The sequence below is a fragment of the Oryzias latipes genome, chromosome 4 (assembly GCF_053564925.1).
Source record: "Oryzias latipes strain Hd-rR chromosome 4, Olatipes_Hd-rR_3.1".
Lineage (NCBI taxonomy): Eukaryota > Metazoa > Chordata > Actinopteri > Beloniformes > Adrianichthyidae > Oryzias > Oryzias latipes.
The window spans coordinates 8,475,365-8,500,971 of NC_136240.1; the positions used below are offsets into that span (position 1 = coordinate 8,475,365).

At 41.5% G+C, this 25,607-nt stretch overlaps 1 protein-coding gene across 16 annotated transcripts in view; it reads left to right on the top strand.

Annotated features, from left to right (window-relative positions):
• The window catches only part of nfia (nuclear factor I/A), a 123,829-nt gene that overhangs the window by 65,895 nt on the left and 32,327 nt on the right, over positions 1 to 25,607 (top strand). For all 16 annotated transcript variants that reach the window (XM_023954066.2, XM_078945710.1, XM_023954067.2 and 13 more), the window contains exons 3-4: positions 15,467 to 15,532; positions 15,809 to 15,883. In XM_023954066.2, coding sequence (XP_023809834.1) covers positions 15,467 to 15,532; positions 15,809 to 15,883 — 141 coding nt within the window. The remainder of the gene's footprint in view (positions 1 to 15,466; positions 15,533 to 15,808; positions 15,884 to 25,607) is intronic.

Consider the following 25,607-nt stretch of genomic DNA (forward strand, 5'->3'; position numbering starts at 1 on the left):
TTCTTTAACTCCAAATCTTCTTTTTTTCCACCTGTTTAACTCCTCGCTTTCTTCTTGTCCTGGTGGAGAACAGCTTTGCATTGTGGGAAGTCTAAGTGGATAACATTTCTTGTTGGTGAGCGTGCATGTGTGTGTGTGTTGGTGGTCGTCTTCAATCCTCTGTTTTCTGCCTGTAATTCCATGTGAAGCCTGCGCACTGCAAAGCCATTACCATTGATTTTCCTGTTGGACTGCAGGATGGAGTCACTGTAGGCCAGGGAACTTTTCATCCTCCTCATCTTCATCTGCATCCTCTTCCTGTCCATTCAGGAATGTCTGTAATGGCCTTTTTTTTCTCTGCAGCTTTATTAACCGATGGGATGGAATCAGGGCTCCACTCTGCTGACAGAACCTGAAAATGAGAAATGTGTGAAAGCAAAAAATGATAACGAGTATTCCTCAATGAAAACGAACCAACTCATCTCTGTTGTGCGCACACACACACTCACTCACACATCTGTGTGTGGTGGCATTCACGTATACTGCAGATTTAGCTGCATTGATTAGTGCTGAAGACATCTGGACTTTTAGAGAAGAATCGTCCACAGCCTCTTCAAACCAGAAGAGCTCTTTTGTCCTACGTTAGCAGATCTGGATCTCTGCTTTAATGAGAGCAAGTGTGTCTGAGCTCACTGCATCAGAGTCAGGCGACAACCCCATAGGCCGTTGTGTAGAAACAGCATGTACAGCTACAGATTCAGGTGTGACTGAAAACTCATGGACAAGTTTGGATCATTAGATTCTTTCATTAGATTCATAAATCATCTATGCTCTAAAGGAGTTTCTGATATGTTTTTAGGTAGAAACACCTCTCTGTTTAGCTTAAAAATGTAGAATATTTTCACCTCTTTTGTCTACAATAATTTTATTTGGCTGAAAAATGATCAAATAATGATTGGGGGAATCTAATCCAGGAGATGTCCAATAGAAGGCTGTGTGCTTTGTGGGGAGAATGTGATAGGGGGTATGTTCCTGGAGCCTATACCCTTTCATTATATAATATCTTCCCACAAACATTTTGGAGGCCAGTTCCTCGAATAAGGTCACTTTTTCTACAGAGTGACCGTCTGTAATGATTACCACTTTATTATTTATGGTAGTTTGTGGGGCAGCTGTATTGCTGGTAAAGTCCCAGGTAATTACTTTGGACTTTTTCTTCTCCCTTAAAATGCAGATGTGCAGCGGTGGGGGGGCTGCATATGGGCCACTCTGTCTGATGTTAATCACCTGTCTCAGTGCCATTCTGAGATGAGAGAAAAAAATGAATAAAAGACATGAAAAATCACCCAGGTATGTCCTTCAGATATTACTACATAATTTAAAATAAGTTGTTATTTTTTTTTCTCACAAAAATTTGATTACTAAAGAAAATGTTAGTTTGTTTACAGAGTTGAAGAAATATTTTTGCTTTTTTTTGATCAATTAATAGAAAGCAAATGGATTGGAGAAGCATGTTCAATCATAACAGTTTTAATCATCAATGAAGGCAAAAGTCTCCCATCAAGAGACATGTTCAGTTTAGCCAATCACAGAGCAGGACTTTATAGGACATAATGATGCCTGTGCTGTTTTACTACAACATTTCAGTAAGAAGAGTAAGATAAAAGACAAAATATGAAATCAGTTTCTTTTAATGCTAAAGAAATGAGATCCATAACCGTACTGCAGTGGGACTTCTCAACTACACACATACACAAAGTGATCATTATTCATTTCTGTATCAAATAGTTTCCATTCCGCTCCACCCACCCTCTTTGACCTCTGACCTCTCCCTTAGCAGAGCTGTGTGTGTGTGTGTGCCTTAGTATTTGTGTATGTATGTGTGTGTTTTCTGGCGGCCAGCAAGTCCTGCTCGGCATCATTCAGCCCCCTAACCATCACCCTGCTTCTGCTCCTCCTCCCTCTCCATTTCCAGCATGCCTCAGTGAGAAGGGGAGTGTTACAGACTGATTCTTTTTTAACTTTATACTGGGTTTGCTGCACTTGTGTTGCTTTTTTGAGCCTTTACACACAGAAAACCATATTTTATCAGAAAAAAGAATCCAGAAAATCCAATTTTAGGATTTTATTTACACTCATTGAATGGTTTCAGTACTCTTGTAGTCTGATTAACTTCTTACATTCAATATATTCGATAAGATGTTTTAAACCTTCAAGACACCAGATCCGTTTTTACTATAAAAGTTTTGTTTTTGTTAAAAAAGTTTTATTGACATCGCATTGAGTGATGTGATTCCTGCAATCATTGCTTCTCACATCCTTCTTTTTTCAATAGAATGAGACAAAGAAAACATCTAAACTTATTCAGATAAGGAAAACTCATAGAACTATTCTTGAATCAGAATCTAAAATGTAAACCTGAACAGAAACAATAGAAGCAGACACAATGACATTATGTTTGGAGTGCAATTGTGACTTTTTTTCAAAAACGTTTTTAATTTGAAATGTTTTAATCTAGGACAAACAAGGAGCCAGCTATTACTCAAATGCTCTTCTTTATTAAGTCGATTTTATTTTTCTTATCAAAAAATATATTTTCTTGAGTTAGATCGTTGATCTCAGATATTGATGAAGAAAGTTAGAAAGTTTATTCCTGCTAGATATAATTAAGGGTTGGTAATCTTTACCATTCACGTTGTGGTAAGAGTGTTTGTTTTATCTGTAATTATGATAAACACAGATGTTCAAATTCCTCTGTGCGGAAACAAAAATCGGAAATCCTTCCTAACAGTTTGTCTGTTTCTTTTGCTCTCTGTGAATGTGGAAAAAACATTTTCTAAAAGGCAGAAAATATTTTTGCAACCTGGAAAATTGAAATTAGAGTAGAAAATTAGACATAAACATTGAGGAACTGAGCAGAGAACTCTTGTATGAGTTTAGATCAGAGTTTAAACCATTGACAGGAAATGAGAACTGGACTGAACAACCCCTCCCCCCTCACGTTCCATATAGGAAATACCCGCTGGTACCAAGAAGCCAAAATCCCAAATAAACTGCTGTTAATCAGTCATTCTATTCATTTCTATCTGACAGATTCTCCAGAATCCGCTTTCAGTTGATTGGAGAGAGTGGTTGCCATAGAAATGTAGACGGAACAATCACAGCTTACTGTGGATGTCTGGTTGTTGGAGGGCAGCCGTGGTGGGACGGTCGTCCGATGATCGTAGGATTGCAGGTTCGATTCCCGCCTTGCACACCCATGTGTCGAAGTGTCCTTGGGCAAGACACTGAACCCCACCTTGACTCTGGTGGCGCCAGTGTTCGGCAGCGTAGCCGCCACCAGTGTGTGAATGTGTGTGTGACTGTAAACCGCTTTGGGCCTTGTAGGTAGAAAAGCGCTGTACAAGTATACACCATTTACCATTTACCATATCACAGAAAAATGGCGACTGACTTGACTTCATTTGGTTGGAATGGAAAGCGAGGCATTTTCTATGGATGACGTCCCACGATTCGTCCAGTTATATACATTACAGTCATTGATTCAAACAGAAACCGTCTGTCAGCTGCTGCTGGGGCTTCAGTGCTTAGAGGTGGATCATCTTGAGGAGGTGTGATCGGGATGTGGGTGGGGTCACAAAGAGCTGCTTTCAAATTCCCTCTTCATTTGCAGAGGTGGGGGGGGGGGGTCTTTTAATACAATAAATAAATTAGAGCCGTGTCGTTCTTTGGTCTATTAATAGGAAAGGGGACATGCAGCATCCAGCGAGGATTAGGACGTGTGTTTGATGTGGTTCCACTTCTCTGCGCCTCAATACGATTGCTGTTTTGTTTGTTTGCGGTGTGGGGTGGGGGTGGGGAGGTGGGGAGGGTTGTTTTTAGATTTTGGCTTTTTTGAAACGTTGCTGCCTTTCGGAGCGTGAGGGGAAGACAACGCTGGAAGCTGGATGAAGAGCACAGGAACATGGCTGTAATGTTCATTGGCTTATATGTGTGGGTGGGGGGGCAGGTATTGCCGTAAGTTGCAGTAATGCAAACTTGTGCAAGAAACGCACAAGGGGAGGTTTTTGTGGAGGACAGAGGTATAAGGATAAACCATTGACTGTATATCAAAACTGGATCGAGTGACTCCTCCCCTTCAGGTTTCAAACAGGAAGTACCTACTGGCTTCAAGAGGACAAAATCTATAGACTTCTATTGAGAAATAAACAGCTTTTACTTAGTCATTCTTTTTTTCAGAATAACCATTCTTGCCCTGATACCTTTTTTTTTAAACATGTTCTTGCTAATCCTATTTTTTTCCAAAATATTTTTGTTGTTTCCGAAAGTTTTTCAGGTTATAAACTGGCCAATCAGGTGTCTTAATGAAATTCTGTGGTGCCCACTGGCCCCCACATCAAATGTTTGATTGACAGATTCCCCCGAGCTCACTTTCAAGTGGAAGAGGTGTTGACTTCCCCCAAGCTCACTCCTGATTGGCGACTGTGGTTGTCATAGAAATAACGACTCGGACCAATCACTGCCTACTGATAGTTTCTGGTTCCAAAATGGCGACAGAATTGACTTCATTAGGTTGGATCCGGAAGCAAGTCATTTCCAGTGGATGACGTCACACTCAGTCACTCCAGTTCTCACATACAATCAATGGGAGAAAAAAAAAAGTTGTTTCCTGACCTGCAGCATAGAATTCTGGGTATTCTGCCATGATAGCTCTTCTGTCCAAAGTACTGATTCTTTTAACTATTGCTACTTGTTGTAAGAGATATTCCCCCATTAAATGTGACATTTCCCTATTTATTGTTTCCCAGAAACAAACTTGAACTTTCTGTCTGGAAATCTTCAGGGAGCCTCAGAGTCACAGACAGTGAGTGCTGGATTGTTACTGTTGGTCTGTGGGGCTGTCAAAGATCCCTCTCCTCCTCCTCCTCCTCCTCTTCCTCCTCCTCTTCTTCCTCCTTATGTCCGGAGGAGGCGTGTGGAGCAGATTACCTCCAGAGAGGCAGAAAAGAGGAACAAGTGCTCCGGACAAAAGCAAACATACAGACACTGAGAGCCCACTGGGACCTTCTATTCAGACTGTGAAGAGCCGTGGGCCTCCTCCTCTTCCTCTTCCTGCACCTCCAAATAGACAGCCTGACCCCTACCTCTCAGTCTGCACCCCACCACCAACTCTGTCCCAGCAGTAGTGTTGTTCTCTGTGTTTTGTGGGTCTGTGGACGCCTCCCTCCAGACATTTGTTTTTTTTTTAGAAACTTTTACTCATCCTAATATTCTGAAATCAAGGAAGAAGAATTCTCAGAATAGATTTTTTGCAGGTCATATTTAATCTGTGTCTACTGAAGAACATCTGTATAAGAAGTTCCTGCAACCGTTTCCTCAGCTCCAGCTCAAATTTATGCTTTGCATATATTAGAATTTACTAAAAATAAGTCAAACTTATTTGGCCCAGTTTGGCCAGGGGCACAGCTTATACTCAAGAGTGACTTATATGTGACTTTTTTAAAACTTAAATTAACTCATATATTTGTTATTTTCCCACTAACAACCTGTTGCTTTTTAGCGATTGTTTCCCATCAACAACCGCTAGAGGGCACTGTATTAGTGTCTGTTTTTGCTCCTGACAGCAACGCAGAAGAAGAGCCATCCAAAGCAAACGTGAAGGAGAATCTGATTGTTCTTCTCCTGAACTCAAGATTTTTCTTATTTTCAATCAAGACATTATTAGTCTTGTTTTATTTTCCTTGCATTGATGTGGGACAGAAATGTATTAAACTGGGTTACAGAGACAAGGAAGTACCGCTGAAAACATCGTCATTCAGACACAGCCCCTGCAGAATAGAAGGTAAAGATAAAAAAAACAGACTGAAGGACCTCGTCAACCCAGACATAGAGATGTGATTACTAAAGCTTTTGTGGGGCTCTTCAAAAGAAATAAACCTGGTCTCTTGCCCACGTACAACAGGTACATGGGGTCTGCGGCGATGTTGGCTACCCACCTGACCCATTGTGAAACACGGACCAAGGAGTCTAAATGTTTGTGTTGATTTGAAAATAATCACAACCATGCATCAGGTATGCATTGCGTTCCCTATATAATGACGTATTTCTTTATAGAAAAGTGTAAAATTTCATTCATCTGTTGCAACAAAAATACCACTTATTTTTGTGAAGGTCAGAGCTTTTTTGTTTTTAAAATTGTATCAAAATTAAGCATGATTTGGTCATTGTACTGTATTGCTAAGCTGTGTGTCGTTGTTTACTGCCATTTCCAATATGGCATCACTCTTCGCGTACATTGGACAATGGTAACAAAGTGGAGTAGCGTCTCTACCCTGTATAACTCATTGGGTTAACATCTGATCAAGGGTTTACAGGTTTGTACTCTGCACGTTCATATGTGTCCAAGTGTCCTGGTCAAGACACTAACCTCCAGATTGTGTCTGATTTGATGTGTTTTTTTTGTAATATCTAGCTTGTGTTTTCATTTGTTGACCTGCATTTTAAAACATTAAAACCTGATCTACTGTTTTGCCAACAAATGAACAGCACAGCTGATTTCAAGCAGCTTACTGGATGTCTACTATCAGGCTGCTTTCAGGCTGTTGACTGCCTGAATGAAATTTTTTGAAAATCATCCAAGTCAGGATGAAATTTAAGTTTAGGAGCTCAGGTTCAAAGAGAAAAGAAGCATAGTGTGCACGATTGTGCGTACGCGTGTGTGTCTTTGTGGTTAACTGATTATTTTTGAAAACAATGTGTGTCTTCAGTGGGCGGAGCCTGACAGATGAATCACCATATTGATCGGAGCTCTGCCTCACTTAGCATAATTATAGCTCTTTAATGGACAATAGCACACATACACACACACTCTGAATTAGTACACAACCTGTGTAGGTGTTTGCTTGTTTCACTCATACTTTCTTCCTTAATCTTTTCTCTGTCTTTACCTGCTTTCTTCTTTATCTCCTTTTACTGCTCTATTCCAGCTTTTCTCTTGTCATTGGTTTTTGTGCAATTTAATTACAGAGCTTCTGTAAGAGGAGGATTGTTGTCCAATCAGAGAACACTTCTAATTACAACCATAAGTTTGTTTACTTTGTTTTGGGGAAATACATTCGATCAGACTGGATGAATGGATGGTATGTTTGCCTGCCTCGTGTGTTTTTAAAAGTTTATTACTTTTGTGTTTCTGATTCAGAATGTCGAGCAGAGGTAGCACACACAAACTAATGTGCACGTACACATACACTCACATGCGCACACACCTGCTGCACTGCTTTATCTATAGGGATTTCACAATCATCTGCAACTTCTCTACTATTAATCATAGTGAGTGTGTGCGTGTTTGTGTGTTTAAGTTTGTGCGTGCACGTCTTTGTGTGTGTGTTAGAGATAGCACATCCCTCAACTGCATGGTTACCCGGACTGCAGCAAAAACAAGAGCAGAAGAAAATAGGGAGGCGAGTGTTTATGTCCCGCATGTGCCGGACCCGATCCCCATCTCTAGGTTTCCATGGAGACAGGATGGTACAACGTCACCAGAACACTGTCAGTACGAGCTAAAGTTGGGTCCGAACTTCGCTTGTCAAGAAAAATATTTTGAGAGGATTGAATTCCGTTTATTTATAAATCTCCACTTTGCAACAAAGTTGTCTCAAAGCACTACACAAAAAGCAAAAGCAACACCGAGCTTTATTTATTTTCATTCATTTAATTTTAGTAAAGCCAAATAATTTAAAATGTAAACTAATGGCCTATTTACATTAACTGACAGATTGTATTAAGACGTTTTGGCGTAAGGAAGTGACTATTCACATGAAATTAGGGCGGGGTTAGGGTTAAAACACGTGTGAATAACATCGCCCCTGATGTAATCCCCATACTAAGCAGTGAAGACACAAGCACTGCACAAGACCCAGCCCCAATCAAGCTGATTTGTCTCACCTGTGTTGTCCTACATACATCCATCCAGGCCTCTCATTGGCTATTCGGAGTGGTTTGACCTTTCATTCCTGCATTTTCAAGTCTTGTCAAGTTCATGTCTGTCCCTGGGCTATGCTCCCGACTGAGCTTCTGTCTGCCCTCAGTTACTTCTGCCTCTGATCAAGTCATTGGGAATGTCTCTGTTGCCGACCAAGGTTCTGTCATCAACCAAGCTCCCTTGAATGCACCTCTTTCTACGGCTATCGGTTTGCCTCCACTAACACAAGTTGGAACTCCAACTCAGACAGACTTCCTGTGTGAATTACAGTCCCTTCTTTGACGTCATATATCTACAAGCCTCTATCTACTGCCACCTTCAGGAAAGTAGAGGTGCAATTGCTGCCATCTAAGTTCAGTAATGAATCTTTCTTATTCACTCGCCTGGTCCCAAGTTTATTCTGAATTTTCCATTTTGTTAGGTTTCAGTTGCTACAGTGGAGGGATAAAACCTCTGGAACATCTGTCATAACACAAAAGAAATTCATTTGTAACATTGACAGCATGAAGGAGACAGACAAACAAAAACACTGGGACACAGAAGTTAGTGACTGCAGCAACAACAGACACTTCATGGACAGACACAGAACAGTCCCCTCTCCTACTGATGGTCTGCATGTTCAACAGAGTCCTTGAAACTGCAAAGATGGAAGCCTTAGAAGGCTTTCTGGAAACAAGTGATTCCCATCTGACCCAGGCACACAGAGCACAGCGACCAGGGAGAGCTTAGATGTATGTTACAGCTCAGACAGCTTAGAGTAAACCGTTCCCAGTGTGCACAAACGTCTGCACAGAAAATGTTACTGGCCGCAGCTCTTTAGATGAAAACTCTTTAAATTGGAGGTTCCTGCTGCGATCATGAGAATCTCCCTCTGGAGCTTCATACTTGAGCTTCCTGATGATCCCATCAAGCTGCTCATTCCTTCAGAATGAAATGTTGACGTCCTGCTTCTTTGTCGGGATGCTGAGCGGCAGGAACATTTAGCTTCATCTGTCAAATGAACTTGTGGATGTTTTGATTTGACAGATTAAGAGAAAAGGATTCTCGGAGGCTCCCAGGTGAGATCAGATGTCTGCAGCTCTGAGCTGCACCTGTGTTCTTAGCTGCTCTGTTGGGTGAACTCAGCAGAACTGTTCTTAATTCTCTTGTCTTTTGGTCTTTGATTTTTTAGTGATTCTCCATTGTTCCTTTGACTTCCTGTTGATGTCAGCTTCTGGAAGGTGTTTTGAAGCTTCAGCTGTGTTCATGTTCTCATGTTTTCTGAGTCTTTATGTTTATTGTCACGTGTAACGTGTCCCTCAGAGCCTTAGCTTTCAGTGAAGGATGTGAGCCACTGTTTGTCTGTATTATCTGAGAACCTCTCCGTCATGTTTTGGGGGCACAGAGCAACTCGAGGTGTTGCCGTCCCAAGATCATTTCTAGGTGGAGATGTTCAAAAGATTCTGATTTGAGAGTAAAAATGACAACATGCTGCTTGCTGGAGCACACAGTGCTTTATGTGTGTGTGTGTGTGTGCATGTGTGTGCATGTGTGTGTGTTTCTGCGCATGCGTTGTGTTGTGCCTCTTTTGTTTTGGCAGAAGGTGGCGAATGGCAGCAGCTCAAAGAAAACAGACAGAATCTCCAAAATGGTTGCCAACGTTTTAAGATGGCTGCCAAACACACAGATTTACACGTGCACAGACACACTTATGATGCAACTGTGCCAACGAAAGTGAAAAAAATGTATGTGTTAAAACAATGTAGAAATCTGTGTGTTTTCATGTGTGTGTGTGTGTGTGTTGCAGTTGGCAGCAGCTTCTTGGCAGCAGCGAATGGTTGGGCGTCCAACAATGGGGACGGCTGAAGAGATTCTCTCTCTCTCTTTCTTGAGAGACTTAAAGCATAAGCAGAGAGAGGCTGGCCGTGTTTTTAGGACGGCGGCGGTGGCATCTTGCAGACTCAAAGCCTCGTCTGTTGCCTCGTCTAATTTTAGCATCATCAGACGCAAGTGAAACAGCAAAAACAGTGTTAGAGCTCGGTGGGGCTCTGATGGGTGGGGGCGAGGCGATGAATATTGTCAGAATGGACGTGATGGTCGTCACGTCGATCAGTTGAGACACGTAGCAGCTTGTTAGTCTTCATTTTGACGTAGAGCGACGTGGCCAAAAAATAAAATCTCTGATTTCAGGATTTCGTTCCAAATTCGATTTTTTTCTCTCTGCTTTTACAAGAATTACAAATGATGGAATATATTTAACAAAAACTATTTTAATTTAACATCTCCTTTGGAAATTGGCCCTAAAACAAAGTTCAACTGAAGACAAGCTGTCCAAATATTTACCAAATGTTGCAGCAGATGTTTTGTGAGCTACCGCTAGCTTGATACTCGCATAAAGAAAAATACTAGAACGGACTCGGCAGACCGATTTGGGATTTGCCTGCCTTTGGTTTGATGCCCCAAGTTTGAAGTCACAACCTCAGAGACCAAAAATCTCTTTTTTTGACTCACCAGCCAAGTTAGTTGGTAGATTAAAATAAAAATCTGTCAACCATATTATTCCATTATTTTACAAAGAAAAACTATAAGTGTTATTTAAAAAAAGGATATTATGTTAAATGCAAACAGAGAGGATGTTACAACATCATGAAAACATCAGATGACGTGTTTGCAAATACAACAACGCAGCACTGGTGTGCTGGCCGTGGGGTGATCATGCACTAAAGGCAGACTCCTCTGGGGGCGAGTCATGCGGTGAAAAGCTCCACCCCCTAATCCTAATCTTAAAACAACTGCTACAACCCAGAACATGTGGAGGTTCTCCAGAGTGAGCAGCCTCTGCAGGTGAAGCAGCTCCTGAAGGGGAGGCAGACCCTTTACCAGCTTCTGCAGGTAGAGGTGAGGCAGTTCCTACAGAGTGAGCAGCCTCTGCAGGTGAAGCAGCTCTTGGAGGTGGTGCTGTTCTGTTGGGCCCAGGTGGTGAATAGAAGCTGGCCCTTCCTGAGGGACTCAAGCACTTGAGCCATCCTCCTGTCTCCGCTGTGTGAAGCTGCTGTAGGGCAGAGCCTCCTGTTTCTGTGTGTTTGTGCTGCAGTTGATTTGTGGTCTTTCTGAAACCGAGTTCATTCGTCTCTCATTTGATTAAAAGCTGAATCAGATCAATGCAGAGGGCTGGGGTGCGTTTGGTTTTATTACTCAGAGCTTGGCGTGCGGGTGGGGAGCTTCCTTCCAGTAACAAATATAAACGCCAGCTCTTTCTCTCTATCTGTGTGTTTGGCAGGTCTCTCGCTCTTCAACAGAGAAGGTGGGAGCTGATAAAATGATGAGTTTTGGTTTGTTTTAATTTTACTCCCTGCCTGCCGGTTTATTGATGAAAGCCTCACATTTAACCTATATTCAGTTTAAATCTCTTTGTCGGAAGACTTGTTATACCCACAAAAAGGTTTGGTGTAGATATAAAAATTCAAATTATACTTAATTGAATTAACAATGCACCTTATGATCTCTTTTACAAAAACGTGATGCAACAGAAAAACGGGCCTGAGAGGAAACAGCACTGAACTCTCGTTCCATCCCCTTTTTTTTCTTTATTGTTGTGCTTACATCAAGTTTATCAAATATGAAGCATTTGTCAAGAAATGTGTCAAAAAGTTTCCGTTCCTGCCGTTATCAGTGATGACGAAGACCCAGTTTTTAGCTCAAAACATGATTTACAGGATCCGATGCTCCATTGGTCGCTGGGATTTTGTTCAGTAGTTTTTGGTTAAAAAAGCTTCCAGGCTTTAAGACTCTCTGGTTTTCCTGCTGCTTGCTTTCAGGCAAGCCGATCCATTTTGGTTCAGCAGTTTAACAACAAGCTTAAGCGACGAGTCTTTTGTTCATCTGATTATCAAAAATGGTCTCATATAGAAGAACAGTTAAATGTTTTTTCTTTTTCTTTGTTTTCTTTCCGTTTTACCACCAACCGAGGGTCCTTTTATATTTTTGGTAAATCCCGCCAGATCAAAGGTGGCTTTGAGCCAAAAATGTGATTGACACGCAATTGAAGCAATCAATAAAGCTGAATGTTGGTGTTAAGGTAAACCTGCATGTGTCAGTCTGTAGCTTGTCCTTTTTGACGCTCAACCATTCACCTTAAATGACAAAACCTTCTGATTGACAGCAAACTGTACAGGCTGTAAAGGTAAAGTCATGGTAACACACGTGACCACACGCGGCCCATCCAATTCATGTGGTGTTGGTGGAGGAGATCTCTGCTGTCTGTTAGGATGAGACGCTCGTCTCCTTCAGGGACCAATTTTCCACCACAGTGGAGGAAGACGAGAGAACAAGGAGGAAGAGTCTGTGAAACTTTCCTTTATGACAAAAAGCGGTGGACAGATGGGCTTTGTCACGTTGTGTTGTTGTAAACAAGTCTGAGTGTAAACAAAAGACTCTTATTCTGAAGGAGGAGCAGAAGGACTCCTGGAAGTGGTGTCTGGGTTGTCTTTCAGGACGGGGGTCTCGTGCTCACATGAGGTTTCAGCTGTGGGGGGTGATGGGTGGGTGCAGACAGTACGGTCTGCTCCCACGACTCATTTGCATATTTAATTAACCTGCTGACGGCTGGGTTGTGGGAGTGGGGGCATTGGGGGGGGGGACAGTGTGTGAAAGTGCCCCTCCAACACATTGGCAGGAACCCCCGCCCCCGTGGTTGCTGTGGTTTCAGCCTGATGCTCTTTGTTTTAAGCTGCTGAAGCAAAAAGACTGAGTGAGCAGCATGCTGAATAACACTGATAAATGCTGCACTTTGTCCCAGCCTGGGCGGGGGGCGGAGGGGGTCTGTCAAAGGAGCAAACTTTAATTGAAGCACACAGCCATGTGGTGGGGATGTGCAGGCGCACCGTTCCAACCGTGGAAATGACCCGGAGCTTCACGGGTTCTTCAGCTGCTGCACGTCGCAGTCCTGAGTCATAGTACCTTGCTGCAGGGGCTGATGGGTAATATTTCTTCCTCGCCTTGTATTTTATCTTCAGGGGGCAGATCGATTCCTCTGAAGCCGCTAATTCATTTGTGGGGGCAGAGATGCATGCTGGGAACTGCGTTTTCGTGCATCCTTCAAGGATTTCTCTGCACGTTGCTGCAGATCAGAAAACAGGAAGGACACAAACGCACAAACTTTCAGGCGTCTTTTTTCCTCACACACACACACACACACACACACACAGCCCCATCACCACCAGCACCCTATCTGTCCAAACGCAACAACGAGCAACATCCAGGGCAGCAGAAAACTGGGAAGTCGTGGTAAAACTGCTCTCAGAGGAACCACTTTTATAACTAAAGAGAATGCATCTTGAGTAAATATAACTTGGTACTACCCACTCTGGTTTGTACATTTACAAACTAGATATGTAAAATAAAGTGACTTTGTTTGACAAGTCCCTTTTCATTGTCAAGTTTAGCATAATTAGTTATTAGATGTTGACATCCAATAGCTGTTGCATAGTTTTTCCCCGCTTTGAACTGAATAGATATACTTTGTAGTATTTTCTAATGTTTTACTCAGATGTATTAGGCCGTTGTCTGTGGGCGAAAAGTGTGAGACATGTAGGTGCCCCTCACACAATTTTACATTAACCCTACAAATACTTCACGATACATTTAGCACACACACAACAATGGTATTTTCCTTTTTCATAATGAGCTTCAGGGAAACTGCACCTTAAAGATGCAGCCGCTGCCTCCACGGACCCAAACAACCCAAAGATCAGCATCACTGTGCGGGTCAACCCTCGTACGGGTGCATGTGACCAATGCCTTACACTCGTTTCAGCTGATGGAGCATCTTGCACTTAAACTCCACCTCCAGGGGATTTTCAAACTCTTCAACTTTCATGTGTTTTTTCAGGAAAAATGTGTTGCTAATGAGAAACAAATCCCATAAGTCACTTCAGACATGAGAAAGTTTCCTGAAAGTTGCAGCATCTTTGTGGTGAAAATGATACGTTTGTAAAAATGATTTAGACAGAAAGGACAGAAACTTTCCTCGAGTTCACATCAGCGTTCTGTGCTGAAACCGCACAGAGACCGTCTCCCTGGAAGGAATCAAAGGGTAGATTCGTTCAGTCTGACAGGAAGTGTGGCTCACTGCTGCAACGCTCGCTGTTGAAGGTGCCTCCTCGTCCACAGACAGTTGCTCAGTCTGCTGCTGACGATGTCGTCCTGATGCTTCGCCGGCTCACTGAGCGCGTGCAGAAGCCGGTCAGTCTGCTGTGTGTGAGAATCCAGGTGTAACCGGAGAGCTGCGGTATGCTGATCAATAAGGCCGCTACGCATCCTCATTCACTTACAAACACACACGCAGCTGCTCTGACTGCTGTGCAGCGTCCTGCCAAACTGTAATACAGCACAGATTACTTTTTAATGTCATTTAAAGTTGTCTGGTGCTTTACTCTGCATGATAACACATTACTTCTATATTCGTTTTAATGAATTGTCTTTTCAACATAAAATCTAAAATGAGAAATTAGAGTTAATTAATACTGGACTTTATTTGTTTTAAATGAAAGCACAGGAAGAAAGACCCTCAGTTTTATTCAGTTTAGTCCACACAAATACACATTTTGAACTTTCTCCTGTGAAAAAAAAACAGAACCTGTTGAGTCTTAGACAGACTAAAACAAATAAGCAAACCCAAATGAAATTACTACACTGCAAAAACAAGACAGATATTGGCTCTTTGAATAAACAGTTTCAGATACACTTATCAGCACCGCCAAAACAAAAGAGTTAAGTCTCTCAAGCCTTACAAGAAATCTGGCTCATTTGTAATGAATAAATAAAAAGCTTGAAGTGAACACAAGCAGGAGGAAAAAAAAAGGGATTGTTATATGTTTTCGTCTTCCCTGGTGTTTTGCTGTTTTGAACAATTCGATTTTGACCAGATGGTCTGTTGTTAAGTTAGAACCAGAGACTCTGACTTAATTGCTCTTCACTTTCACATGGACCTGACTTGTTGCTTAATCTTGTGAAAAGGGACATGTGAGGATCTCTGGTCTGTTGTAACACACAGGTTACACTATATGTAACAAGGAAAATATAGTTTTAAATTCATTAGTAATGTCTTACAACATAGCAAAGTAACTAGAAGACATAACTTTGCTGAGAACATATCAGAGCAACAGAACGGAGTATTCTCTTGTCCGCTTTAGATCTTTGTGTCTCCATCACAACACACGCACGTTCCATGACAGCATACAGGCGGACACTAACTAGTGTTTGGCTGTTCTTGTGACTTCAGATGTGCTGCGCTTTTTCTTCGTCTCTTTATGACAAAAATACAAAACTCAAACTGTTTTCTATGTGGATGTTGAAAACTCACCAAATGTCACTGAACTCACCTTCCAACCAGAAAGCAAAAAGATTTTTGTTGTGTATTTGTGTCGATTGTTACTGTTGTTGGAAAAAGATTTTTGTTGTGTATTTGTGTCGATTGTTACTGTTGTTGGACCGGTCCTCATGGTTGTTTTCCTGTTGTCTCTCCAGAATCCGGTCAACCAGAAAGCCCAAACCAAGCCAGCGAATCAGACATCAAGGAGCAGCCAGAGAATGGTGAGAAGTACACAACTGTTTATTCTACACATACACACAGCTGGTTGTGTATCCTGATCACATCCTCTGCTTCTTCTGAAGAGTTTAGAAATTAAAACAAAGTGAAAATAAAAATTTAGAAACAGTGAAAAAGTTCATTATAAAGAATTCATGGATCTTTTTTTAAAGGTCCAGTCTTGAACATTCCTGTAGACTTTGTGAAGGAAGTGCACATCACAAGCAAAAAGGCTGTTGTGTTACTGTATCGCCTCTTCACTGCTCCCTCCTCTTCCTCAGGTCACCTGGGCTTTCAGGACAGCTTCGTCACCCCTGGAGTGTTCACCGTGGCTGAGCTCGTGCGAGTCTCTCAGAGTGAGTCTTTGCTCTTCATCTTCTCTCCTCCTCCTCATTGCCAGGTGGAAGAACCACGGTGCCAACGTTCTTTCGGTGTCTGAACATATTGTGTTGTGTTTTGGTGGGCTTGTATACCTTTTGTTAGTACGTGATGTGTGTGTTTGTGCAATTATAATAGTTTTTTGTAGTTTTGAATCTTTTTCTGAGGATTAGTGTGTTTTTTCAGAATGGTTTTGTGTGGTTTTGTCTTGTTGGATGAGTTGTTGGCCTTGTGGCGGTCCTCTATGGGGTAAGATAACTGCCAAAATAAAATGTTCACAGATCACAGACAAAGTTGTTCACAAATAATACTTTGTGCTTTTCAAAAAAATATGAAAACATTTAGTTTTACATTTAAATTTCTGTTGTGAAAATGATTAGTCTTTGTTCTGAATACATTATTACATTACTGATTACATTACTGTCAAAAATACATCACGGCATAAATATATCAAGTCACAAAACAGTGATTCAGCAAAGTGTGTGTGCATACTGAGGCTCATTTATTTAATTAAAATGGAATAGAACTGAACTTTATTGATTCCACTGGGACGATATTTTTTGGTTACCATAACTCTAGTTAAAGGGAGTGAAGCAGCGCTTTCCGTCGCTATTTTGTTGTTGCCAAGCGACAACAGCTGATCATGTTTAAATTACAATGCAGCCGCAGACAGTTTGTGACCCAGAAGTATTGGAAAATAGTCCACAAAGGAGTAGCAGACGTGCCACCACACTTATTACGTACAAAAGAGAAAAGTCTTTGTCCGTCAAAGAAAAGGTTGAATTAGAGATTAATAAAATAAAAACACAAAAACGAGTAAGCTACAGTAACTGGCAGCTTACTGTGGCGCCAGTTTAAAAAAGTCAGGCCACTAAGATCAAAATATCCAACTTTATTTCTTCTCCAGAAATCTTTTGCTAACATATGGTAAGCTTGTTTTGTTTTATCTTTATCTGCACAGCTCTAAATTTGGTGTAATTGTATTACTGTATTATGTTATTGTTCATTTAACTACACTACATGAGTCTGTCTTTTTTTATGACCTCACTGCTGCGACGTGATGGTTGGTGACTAATTGCTGTGACATCGCAATAACAAATCACTTGGCATTAAAACATTTTAAAGATCACAATGACAGTTAAGAAAACAAAACAAATAGTTACAAAAAACTGTATTGCATTTTAGAAAACAAAACAAAATACCAGAAATCACAATGTAAGAAAAAAAAAACATATTGGAAAACAGAATTATTTCCAGAAAACAAAATAAAATGTTAAAAAACAAAACACATTAAGAAACCAGATGAGGTAAGTTCTGTTCTGTGGGACATTTGGATGATGAAATCAAGTATCACTTCATAACTTTCGGTTACAATGATGGACAAACACGATCATCCAATCATCAATGTCTCATATCACCTGTCTTTTCTGGTTTTTCATTGTGTTCTGTTTTTTAAAATGTCGTTTTCGTCTTTTCCTTTTTGGCGGATTAGGGGTCTCCACTGAGGCAATCAGTGGTTGCCCCGCTTTAAGGGGTCGCCACAGCAAATCAGCTTCCTTCGTCTAGCGCTGTCTTCTGCATCCTCTCCTCCAACACCAGCTACCTTCATGTCTTCATTCACTGCATCCATAAACCTCTCCTTTGGTCTTCTAGACTCTTGCCTGGCAGCTCTAAACTTAGCATCTTTCTACCAATAGATTCACCGTCTCTCCTCTGGACATGTCTGAACATCTCAGTCTGGCCTCTCTGACTTTATCTCCAAACCCTCTAACATTTGCTGTCCCTCTAATGTCCTCATTCCTGATCCTATCCATCCTGGTCATTCCCAAAGAGAACCTTCGCATCTTCAGCTTAGCTTCCTTCAGCTCTGCTTCCTGTCTTTTCTTCAGTGCCACTGTCTTTAGACCGAACAACATGGCTGGTCTCACCACAGATTTGTACACCTTTCCTTTCATTTGAGCTGACACTCTTCTATCACACCTGACACTTTTCTCCACCCATTCCAACCTGCCTGCACTCACTTCTTCACTTCTTTTCCACAATCTCCATTACTCTGGACTGTTGACCATAGATACCGTATTTTCCGGACTATAAGTCGCACCGGAGTATAAGTCGCACCAGCCCAAAAATGCATTATAAAGTAGAAAAAAACACAGATAAGTCGCACTGGACTATAAGTCGCATTTTAACTTTCACAACCTTATATGACACAATCAAAGCAGACTGTTTATCTAATAATTTCACAGTAATTTTTTCTCAAACTTATTTATTTATTCTTTTCATGAAGCATCATTGGCTAACTAATACTCTGTTTTCATCCTGTATTTGTAGAAACAGTTTTCATTTTTATTGCATTTCTGAATCTATGAAATCATTGGAAAATAGAATATTGTGTTCTTAGCCTTCAAGATCTTACTGTAAAAAAAGTTTGCTGATTCTCTGAGTCACTTAACATCCTCTTAACACTTAACATACCTCATACATCAAATTGACCCAGGAACATCATCTCTGTTCCTCACAAATGAACATAACAGGAGGGTTAACAATGTATTTATTTCAATTTAGTTCTAATATAAGTCGCTGCGGAGTATAAGTCGCACCCCTTGCCAAACTATGAAAAAAAGTGCGACTTATAGTCCGGAAAATACGGTACTTCAAATCATCCACCTTCTGTAACTCTTCTCCCTGTAACCTCACTCTTCCACTTGGGTCCCTCTCATTCACACACATGTAGGCCGTCTTGTTGCGGCTAACTTTCATTCCTCTCCTTTCAAAGACAAACCTCCACCTTTTATAACTTCTCCTCCACCTGTTCCCTGCTCTCGCTACAAATCACAATATCATCCTCAAACTTCATAGTCCATGGTGATTCCTGTCTAACCAGCCTGTCCATCACCATTGCAAGCAGGAAGGGGCTCAGAGCTGATCCCTGATGTAATCCCACCTCCTCCTTAAACTCCTCTGTCACCCCTACAGCACAGATCACCACTGTCTTACAGCCCTCGTACATGTCCTGCACCGATACAAATCTTCACTATCTGCTTTTAGTCTAGCTTTAGCTACTCTTTCTCCTACCTTCATTTTATGGATCATCAGCTTTTTTCCTCTGTAGTTGCTACAAATCTGCACACCTCCCTAACTCCTTAAAACTGGGCACCACACTTTTCCATTCCTCAGGCATCTTCTCCCCACCTAAGATCCTGTTGAGAAACCAGTCAAAAAGTCTACAGCCATCTCTCCTAAATACTTCCAAACCTCCACGATATATCATCTGGACCAAATGCATTTCCACTCTTCATCCTCTTAAACTCCCCCCTCACTTCACTCTTACTAATCTTCGTTACTTCCTGCTCCACAACAGTCACCTTTTCTATTCTTTGTTCTTTCTCATTTCTTAATTCATCAACTCTTCAAAGTGTTCTTTCTGTCTTTCCATTACACTACCGACATCTGTCGATACATTACCATCACCCTATCCTGCTGCACATCCTTCCCAGCTCGGTCTCTGTGTCTTGCTACTCTGTATAGGTCAGTCTCTCCCTCTTTACCACCCAACCTAGCATGCAAGTCATCATAAGCCCCTTGTTTGGCCTTTGACTCCTATATTTTCACTTTACTCTGTATATCCCTGTACTCCTGTCTACTCTCCTCAGTCCTCTCAGTGTCCCACTACTTCTTAGCTAGCCTCTAACTCCATAAACACACCTGCACCTCCTCCTTCCACCACAAAGCCTCCTTATCAATTGTCTTCCCTAATGACCCACCAAGTACACTTCTACCTGTCTCCATGATCACATTGGCTGTAGTTATCCAGTCATCTGGGAGTAGCTCCTGACCACCCAGAGCTTGTTTCAACTGCTTATTAAAAAGTCATATAGCGTTTCTTCTTTGTCAGCTTCCACCAGTTTGTCCTCTTCTCTGCCTTTCTTTCTTCTTCTCCTTTATCACCAGAGTCATCCTACACACCACCATACTATGCTGTCTGGAAACACTCTCACTCACTACTACTTTGCAGTCACTGATCTCCTTCAGATTACACAGTCTACACAAGATTTGTTGTATATCTGTGTGCGTCTACCTCCACTCTTATAGGTCACCCTATGTTCTTGCCTCCTCTCCAGGTATGTATTTACTAAAGCCATTTCCACCTTTTTTTCCATCTGTCCATCTACGTTCCTCTCCTGGATACCAACCTTGCCCATCACCTCCTCATCACCTCTGTTTCCTTGCACCAACATGTCCATTGAAAAAGCACAACTCTCTCACTTCTGGTGATACTCATCATCACTTCATCAAGGTCCAATCAGAGCGTCTCCTTCTCCTCCAGCTCACATCTTACCTGTGGGGCATACCCACCAACAGTGCTTAACATCACTTTTCTATCACACTCCCTACAAACTCCTCCTTCAAGATAACTCCCTCTCCCATCTCATGACTGAACAACTTGAACCCTGCTCCTAAGCTTTTAGCCTGGCTACCTTTCCACCTGGTCTCCTGGATACACAGTATGTCTACCTTCCTCCTCTGCATCAAGTCAACTACCTCTTTACCTTTCCAGTCATAGTTCCAACATTCAAAGTCTCTACTCCTAGTCCAACACTCATGACTTTTCTCTTCTCGCTCTTCCTACCAACACTCCTTCCTCGCCTAACAGTAGTCCAGTTTTTACCAGTTGGTTTGATTTCTGGAAATTATTTTTATTTTCCAAATTTTTTTTCTTTTTTACGGAAACCATTTGTCTTGGGGTTTTTTTACATTTTGGTTTCTGAAATTTTGTTTTGTTTTCTAAAATGTAATGCTGTTTTTATCATTTGTCGTCCTTTTCAAATTTTCATTGTGATCTTTAAAATTCTTTTTCGTTGAGTGATTTGTTAATATAATTTACACTTCAGGGCCACTGTACTAATGATCTACATAAAAAATAAAAAAATAATGCCAAAATATGACAATTTTAAAGTAATTTATAGAACATATCACTTGTCAGTGCCTTATTGTTCATCGATGCCGAGACGTCTTTTATTTCTGACATTCTCTTAATCAGTCTTAATCAGTAAATATGCGCACTTTGTTAAATACCTGTGACACTAACTATCAAACAGAAAACCTGTTGTTTTCATTTTTTTTTCAAAAGTGTGCACAACTCTGTCTATAAGCATACATTTCATTTTGACAGTGATCGTACCCCATAGTGCTGGCACATCAAACTTCATCAGCCACAGTAGAGTAACGTCTTCATCATCATCATCAGCTGCCTCCTTGTGAGCTCCTGTAATAACCTGGAAACATCACTGTGCAGAAAGGCGGGCGAGCGACACAGCAAAGATGAACAAGTGAGCAAGAGCGAGCATGACCTTTAAAAAGTGCCGACATGCAGGAGAGAGATAGTGACAGAGTGGATCTATATGAGTCTGTCGATCGCCCATCGCTAACAATAGGAGAGGTAAAGTGCCTGTCAGCACAGACACGCGTGTGTGCACACACACAAAGCTCTGATCAAAGCGCATCGACCACAGCCTCCTGTTCACCTTCACACGTGCACGCTCACCACTCCAAAATATAACTTGGTCCATGTTAAAACCAGTTGCTTTATGGTGGATAGACCCCCCACCACCACCACCACCGCGCTTGTGTAATTTGCTGAGTCACAAACGAGGACATTCAGATGGATGGAATGAAAACTAAAGCTGAGATAAAAACTCAACTTCTTTGCCTTATTTCTTTGAACTGAAAAAAATTGGGGGATTTTGTTCAAATTTGCAAAAGTTGAACTGACGAGTCAATTTTTAAGAATAATTTTGTCTTTTTTAACCTTGTTTTCTGTATTTACACTCATGTGGTTAGCAGGAAGTGATGTCACAGTGAAAGGAAACACAGCTGGTTAGTTGCCAGAGTAACTTAAACTACATCAAATGACCAAATTACATCTTTGCTCTTTAAGATACCAATTCAGGAGCATTAAAAAAAGAGACCTGTCACTTATTCCTAATACCCAATTATTTTTTAGTTTATCAACATAAAGCTCATTCTGCTCTTAAGTTACAGTGCCTTTTTAGTCATCAAAGACCCACCCTACGGAAGCGATTCTGTTGCATAATTAAAAATAAAAGTAAAAACCTGAAATGCTTTTTCATTTTCAAAATGTAGCTGCATCAAATGACTCAAAATTAAAATGAAAAATCTATACTTCAAAATGCTTTTTCATTTCTACTCAAAAACCGCTTTTTCTGTGTCATAATTAAAATGAAAATGCAAAGAGGGGGTTCCATTTTCATTTTAACATCCACCCTGCGAACATTGTCACATTATTCAATTCGAATAAGCATTTCCAGCGGGGAAGCAGGGCGATGACGTCAGTGCCATCTCTGTGTGTCCGGCTGCTAACAGACACGTCGTCCAGGTGACAATTAACAGTTAGAGACGCTACGGTTGCTAGGCAGCTTACAGACTTTGAGCCGACGTTGTCTCTCTCCGTTTTGATAGTGATAGTTTAAAAGTGACTTTTCTTTACAAAAGTGTCCGGAATTTTGGAACTTTTCCCACGCAAGACATTATTGTTGTTCTAATTTAACTCCTTGTTGGACAGAGCCACCAACTTGCAAAAGCACCACACACCAACACTGTTTTGAGTCACGCTAAGCAGAGCAGGAAGTGACCTCACGGCGCTGCAAAGTCTGATGCATGGACACTTGTACACTGTTGTCGCATATTCTGCACGGTGACATAAAACTGGAGGTAGGATAGGCTCTTTAGTCGGAGTTTGCTCCGCCCCCCTCAACCACCAGCTAAAAATGGTTTGCATCAAACTGTGGAGTGGAGGGGGGGGGCTTGCCGAGCTACTGATACACATTTACACACAAACTTGCTCCAAACACACTTTCATTTTATGCGTGTGTGTATGTGTGTCTGCACGTTGTGTTGGTCAGCAGATTTGCAGCAATGCATCTCTGGAAGAATCACTTATGGATTAAAGTGCAGGAATGTGTGTAAGTGTCTTTGCTTGTGTGTGTTTATCTTTTTCTTTTGTGTGTGTGTGAAGCTTCAGCAGCTCATTCTGCAGCAATTAGGCTGAACATAAAGGCAAGAACAAAGCCTGAATCCAGTTTGAATACTGGACAGTGTGAACACAGGACAGCTGGACTGATTTATCTTCAGGTGTGTTTAGGCTCACCTCTGAGCTGCACATCACAGCTCTTCTATTCAGTTGGATACTTGTTGCTGCAGAAAATGTCGATCCTTCAGGGTTTGCTGTTTGTGTGTCGTCCTCTACAGCTGCTTTACTGCTCACCTGAGCGATTCCCACCTGAGTCCAGGTGGAGACTTTCTGCTTAACACAAAAACACACACTAGTTCTACAAAAAAATTCCACACACACACTGACAAGCTCTAACTCCCTTTACACACACAACAACAACACACACAAGCTCCATTTACACTGACACACCCAAACTCCCTTTACACACACATAACACACCCAAACTCCCTTTACACACACACAATGACACACCCAAACTCCCTTTACACACACAATGACACACCCAAACTGCCTTTACACACACATAACACACCCAAACTCCATTTACAAACACAATGACACACCCAAACTTCCTTTACACACAACACACAAACTCCCTTTACACTGACACAAAACACCCAAATTCCCTTTACACACACACAATACGCACTAACTCCCTTTACACACACACACATGATTGAGCTCAATCTCACACATGCTGAATGACTCACACATTCACACATGCATTCTAATATGAACACACACAGTCTCATGAACACACACCACAGAAACACATGCTCTCACTCACTACAGTAAATGACCTTGATGTTGTGTAGCCATTACACAATTCATTGGCGGGCCAATCGAATCTCTGTCGATCAATATCCTATTAAAGCAGCTCACACAGTCTTTGCAGGTTGTGTGTTCCAAGCATGTGAGCATGTAGCTAACTATACTGAAACAGTGTGACATCTGTCGTGTGTCTCAGTGCATAACTTGTGTTTGGAGCAGTGTGTGTATAGTGTGTGCCCCGGTTCCTTTATAAGATTTCTTTCTTTAAAAACTTCCTGTTTTATTTTGGAGAGTTCTGTGCTCTGTGTAGTGTTTATCGTCACTTCCTGTTATGACATAAATTCCAAAAGTGTTTCTGTTAAGCATAAAGGTCTAGATGGAGGTTTTAATTGTATTAATTGTGTGACGTGTACATTAAGTAATGTAGTCTTTGTGAGAATCTTAAAGGATTCATTTTAAAAACAATAGATGGAATGTGGAAGAAGCCTGCCGGGACAAAACAGAAGCTGTTTAACCTTTCTTGTATCTAACCCTTCAATCCCTCAAGAGATTCATATCTACAGTTTGAATTGTTATTTCAGTTTATCCATTAGTTCTAAACCATTTTTAAGCAATCAAACCTTTACCGTTTTAACTCTTGCTTTTGATTTTAACATTAGTTCAATAGTTGTCTGTGATTGACTCCAAGTAGTTTGAGGGTTTTTTAGACATTATAGCTTCTAAGTTTTGGTGTTTAAACGGTCAGAATCACCACAGGCTTTTTTACAAGAAGGGCAGTTTTTCTAGTTCCATATTGTCCAGAGTACAAGTCACACCACTGGCCAAACTATGATATGAAACTACAACATATACTCAGGAAAATACTGATTAGAGCCAAGTTAAAAAGTACAGGTTCACCATAACATATTCTCTATTGAAAAGTTAAAAAACTTTTTACATTAAAATGTGTAAGAGACTGCGGTGTCTGCTCCACTTTGTTGGCCTCTTTAGGCAGCTCACAACCTATTTGTGTGTGTGTTTTTGTGTGGGGGGTGGGGGGTTACTTGGCACTGCCACAGACTTCACAAACAACAAAAAAAGCACACTTTCTGTGCCAGCGTGTCACAAAAGCTGCTACTGTAGGTAAAAGGTTGAAGCTCACTGTGAACACACACACGCACTTGCACACAATGCCGCAGAGATAAGAAAGCAGATGACCCACTTGGCACAGTGTGGTAGCGTCTGTCTTACACACAAACAAACACACAAAGAGATGCAAGGATGAAAAGATGAATAAACCTGGAGGCCTTCACGGATCACATCCATCCATCCCTCCCTCCTTCCCCTTGCCCTCTGTTGCCCTGGGCAACGCCCCCCCACACACACACACTCACACATGCACACCTGGTCATGTGCCAACAGCAGATGGGCATCGCCGCACAAATGACACAGAGATGTTTGACAATTTTAATAATGATCATCATAATAATAAAAGTTACAAAGAGCAGAGCAACAATAAAAGACAAACACGCAGCTGTGCCGTGGAGGGGCGGAGCCTCTCCTGAGCAGCCAATAAAGCATGGCGGTGAGGCCGCACAGACCTCAGGGGGTTCACAGGTACGGGCCCTGGCAGCATCGAGAACCTGCGCCCCCTGCAGGCCCCCATCCTCATCACAGCTACAGTGAAAATCACCAGACTCTTTTTGTTCTTGGAAAGTACACGCAAGCTCACACACGGACATTCATTTGACAAATGATCACAAAGACGCACACAAACATACACACTCGCACAAACATACTAACTCACAAACAAATTATCACAAACACACACAAAAACCGTCATACACAAACATGCTCAAACCAGCACACACTTGAAAAAACAGACATGTAAACAAAAAGACACTCGTATGTCACATGTT